The following is a 5,017-nucleotide window of genomic DNA, read 5'->3' on the forward strand; positions in this document are numbered from 1 at the left end:
TTTTTTTTTTAAATCACACTAAATTCAGAATCAGATTATTTTAATTTTTTGGCAGATTCCAAATCTTTGTATTTTTCAAAATGAAAATCGAACATTTTTTAGAGGCAATATAAACAAGAATTGCAAAAAATAAATGTTGCTCAGGCAAAGCATATACAGAAGTGTTAATTATACACATACAATTACAAGTGTACTTTGAAAAAAGTTCATTGGAAATATTCACATGGTTCTGGATATGTACACTGTGTAGCGTTACAATTCTATACTCATACTAGGAAAATTGACGGTATGTTACATTAACTTACAAGTACACAAAATGCAAAATACAGTTCATCTTCTTTACAAAAAGGAAGTATGAGATTTTTTTAAATTTTTTTTTAATTCAGGTCACATATGGTCCTTTTGATCCCATCCTTAATGATAAAGATCAATTTCCATCAGTTTATCAGATGGCCACCAAGGACAGTTCTTTATTTTTTTGGAAGATTCTAAATATTTGTATTTTTCAAAATGAAAATCACATATTTTTTAGAGACAATATAAACAAGAATTGCAAAAAAAATGTTGCTCAGGCATAAGCATATACAGATGTATTAATTATGCATATACGATTATAAGTGTACTTGAAAAAAGTTCATTGGAAATATTCACACAGTTCTGGATATGTACATTGTGTAGTGTTACAATTCTATACTCATACTAGGAAAATTGACGGTATGTTACATTAACTTACAAGTACACAAAATGCAAAATACAATTCATCTTCTTTACAAAAAAGTATGAGATTTTTTAAAAATCTTTTTTATTCAGGTCACATATGGTCCTTTTGATCCCATCCTTGATGATAAAGACCAATTTCCATCAGTTTATCAGATGGCCTCCAAGGACAGCTCTCCGGCTTATGGAATCATCTGCTTGTTGCTGCATTTTGGCTGGACGTGGGTGGTACTCTATGTAACTGATGATATGCGAGGGGAGCAGTTCCTCCAGGATGTAAAGGCAAAGATGATAGAAAAGGATATCTGTGTGGACTTTACAGAAAAGCTCCCTGCCACAAAAAGTGTCATTTTATATCATGAGTTTCTTGTTGCAAAGAGGATCGGAGTGTCATCTGCAAATGTGTATATAATACATGGTGATGAAAGGAGTATCCTGAGCTTGGGATTGAAAGAAAACTCTTATTTAATTTTGGGAAAGGTATGGATCATGAGAAATCTCCACTCCTCAGACTTGGAAGATGTTTTGAGTATTTTGAGTAACATGCCATACAATTTCCATGGAAGACTTTTTCTTTCAGACCAGAAAAAGAATATTCCTGGCTTTAAACAATTTCTCAAGACAGTCAACCCTTTCCAATACCCAGAAGATTTTTATTTCACTAAACTCTGGGTTCTCTTTTTTAATTGCTCACTTACTGGGCCACTATGTAGAAAACTTAGAGACTGTTGACGAAATTCTTCCATAGAGTTTCTACCACATAATTTTTACATGAGGACAATGTATGATCCCAGCTATTTTATCTATCATGCTGTGCACATGGTGGCCCAAGGTCTTTATAAGATGCTTCTGTGAAAAATATAAATGGGATCTTATGGAGAAGCAGACCACTCTATTCTTCCCTGGCAGGTAAACTTTCTTCATAAGCACCTGATTATATTTGGAAGCATTTTCTTTTTCATTTTAAAAAAAAATTTCTGCCATAGGTCATGTGCTTTCACCATAGAGTCATATTGAGAGAAAAAGAGAACTCATTCCCCGTGGGTATGGCCATGCTACAATTCCTTCTGTTCCATTGTCTTCCTGTGATTTGGGCACCAGACATACACTCATGCCTGGCATAATTTTCCACATTACTGGTCTGAAATTCAAACCATGGTCAGTCATATGGGACTCCTCCTTAACCATCAAACTACCTCTGACACCTGAAGTGTTTTTTTTTTTTAATTTTTTGTATTTAGCTTTTTCTCTTAGGGCAAGTGTGCTTACCATAAAGTAGAAAGACAGAAGAAAAGTGAAAATCACCTTATAGGGAAAAGGCCATGCTGCATACAGTCCCTTCTCTTGTCTCCTTTTGAGATTTTGGGCATGCTCACACTCAAGTCTGGCATGATTTTCAAGCCTCCAGATCCAGAACTCAAACTGTGGTAGGTCATGTGGAAACTCAATCACTCTAACCATCAAGTCATCTGCTTAGGTATATTTTTTTTGTGGTACTGAAAAAGATTATATATAGAGAATAAAACTTTTTCTCTAAAGGGAGCTCTCCATTAGTTGTACATGATGCACTATGTGTTTTCTCTGTGAATTTCACTTGGAGGCTGGCTTTTTCCCATCACCTTCTTTCTCCTCTCTGTCCCCTCGACTTGACAATGTCTTCCCCTGTCCTTGAGTTTATAAAATGATGGGAAAAAGAAGTATGGAAAGTAGTCACAATATAACCTTCATATAACTTAGAATGAAGAGAACTAAGATGGACATAATATTCAAAGAAATGTTAGAATATTCTAAAGTCAGAATGACCATTTGGGGAGCACCTGAGCAGTTGTGCTCTTTTACTGGCATGGATGACCTACAGGTGTCTGCAGTTATTTATTTTGCCTGTCTTAATCATAACAGAATTAATTTTATTTTTTCTTATACTGTCTTCAAAATCATGGAAGAAGGAACAGTTATCCAGTTTTAAAATATTGAACCACTTTTGATGCATATAGTCTCAGGATATCCTATTTGGTTTATAAATAAATTTATGTTTCATTTATTTAATTTATTTTTTAAAGAATTATTTATTTAGTTTGATTTATTTATTCATTTATTTTAATTTGGCCAGAGAGAGACACAGAGAAAGAGAGAGAATGAAATTGAGAAAGGAAGCTACCAGGTCTGGGACTCGAACTGTGGTCAGCCATGTGGGAGTGTCCAGCACCTTAACCACCATGCCACCTACTGGTCCCCAAGTTTATGTTTTAAATAAACACTACATCATGGAACCAGCAGCTGGCACCATGGTTAAGACACTGGACTCTCACATGATTGACTGTGTTTTGATCCCTGGGCCTGGTGACTTGCTTTCTCACTTTTCCTCTCTCTTGTTGTCTGTCTCTGTTTAGTGGTACACACACCATATAGAAAATCTGAAAATAAAATAAAATAAAATAAATAATTCAAAGAATATAAGTAAGTTCATTAATTATGTGTAAAACATCTTTATCAAAAAGAGACAATAAATTAGACAAATATGTTGACAAAAACAAGTAAATGTAACACACACACATAAAAATAGAGATCAGAAATTTAGTTTACATTTGATTTCTACTTGTACTAACAATAACAATATTTGACCTGCTCTTTGAAAAAGTTTGAAGTTGACTCTTGGAAAAGCACATAGTTTTGTCAAAACAGTTACCTAGATATGTTAAAGATGAGAGTGATTCCATTCTAAAAATGTAAAGACTGGGGACCAGCAGTGGGTGTAATGGCTATGTCACTGGACTTCCATGTAGTTGACTGAGGTTTGAGTCCCAAACGTGGTGGCTTAAACTCATGCAGGGTGAGTGTGCGTGTGTGCCCAAGATTCTGAGAGGAAAATGGAGGAGAAGGGATTGCAGCATGACCATACCCCCTGGGCGGTGATTTCTTGCTTTCTGTCTCTCTCTATCTTTTTGGCGAGCTGACATGTCCTATAGCAAAAACCTCTCAAAAAATGTAAAGACTGAAAAAAAAAAAACAGTTATATACACAATAAAAGTTACTTTCTGCAAAAGAATGTCATAAATTTAAAAATAAAATTCTAACATGTTTTATTAAAAATCTCCTTACTGAGGCCTACAAGTGGTATGGTGGTTAAATCTCTAAACTCTCACATGGCTGACTGGTTTGAGTCCTGGATCTGACAGCTTGCTTTCTCATTTTCCTTCTCTCTCTTTCTCTGTCTCTCTCTCATCAGCACCCATGCCATTTTGCAAATTAAAAATAATGATAATGAATAAAAGTAAATAAATAATTCTTCAAACACTAAGTATTGAGATGGATTTATGGTCTATTGAATAAGGAAGTTAAATTCCACATGGCCCAAGTCCAAGACCTTGAGGCCTCAAAAACAGCCAGGCATGTGTGCATTTATGCATTCCCAAAATCCCCAACGAAAGGAGAAATGAAGAAGAGATTACAGCTCATTCCCTATAGGGGCACTTCTTTTCTCACCTCTCAGAATCTCTGTATGTCTCTCTGAGAAGTTTACTTGCCCACCAGAGATAAAAACTTCTTTACAATTTAAAAGTTTGGGGACCACAGATGGCATAATGGTTATGTCACTGGACTCTCATGTAGTTGACCATGGTTCAAATCTCAGAACTGGAGGCTTAAAACTCATTCCATGCATGCCCCAAATCCCAAGAGAAGAATGGAGAAAAAGGGATTATGGCATAGCTATCCCTCCTGTGGGTAATTTCTCACTTATTGTCTCTCTGTTTTTTTTTTTTTTTTTTTCCCTCTCTGGCAAGCACACATTCCCTATAGCAAAAATCTCTCTAAATAAAAAATAATAATATGTATGTTTTAAATTTATTTATCTGTTACATATTATTTCTTTTCATGTTGTATGACAATAACACTTTTACCAAAAGAAGTCCAAAATAAAGCTAAAGAACAAAACAAGTTTGTTCTTTTTAAAAGTTTTATTGAGATGCAAATAGTATTCAAAAAGTTGAAAAGTTGCACATATTTAATGTCCATTTTTGGATAAACATTAAGAACTGTATACTTTCATACTACCCTTACCAGTATCAAGAATCTAAGTCTTTTCATACTTATAGTGCCTTTTAAAAATTTTTTTCTACAAGGGACCAGCAGGTGGCATGGTGGTCACAGTGCTGAACTCCCACACGGCTGACATATTCAAGTTTAGAAGCTGGTGCCTTGCTTTCTCAGTTTCCTTCTCTCCCTGGTCAAATTTTAATAATCACAATAATAAGTAAAATGAAATAATTCTTACTTTTTTCCTACATATGCATTTGTTAGG

The 5,017-nt window shown here is 34.7% G+C and overlaps 1 protein-coding gene across 1 annotated transcript in view; it reads left to right on the forward strand.

Annotated features, from left to right (window-relative positions):
• LOC114004579 (vomeronasal type-2 receptor 116-like) overlaps positions 1-5,017 on the forward strand; it is a 14,574-nt gene that overhangs the window by 2,417 nt on the left and 7,140 nt on the right. Inside the window, 1 exon segment of the mRNA XM_027765565.1 lies at positions 866-993. Within this exon segment, the coding sequence (XP_027621366.1) occupies positions 866-993 (128 nt within the window).

This window comes from Tupaia chinensis, unplaced genomic scaffold (assembly GCF_000334495.1).
Source record: "Tupaia chinensis unplaced genomic scaffold, TupChi_1.0 Scaffold138674_1, whole genome shotgun sequence".
In the NCBI taxonomy this organism is placed as follows: Eukaryota; Metazoa; Chordata; class Mammalia; order Scandentia; family Tupaiidae; genus Tupaia; species Tupaia belangeri.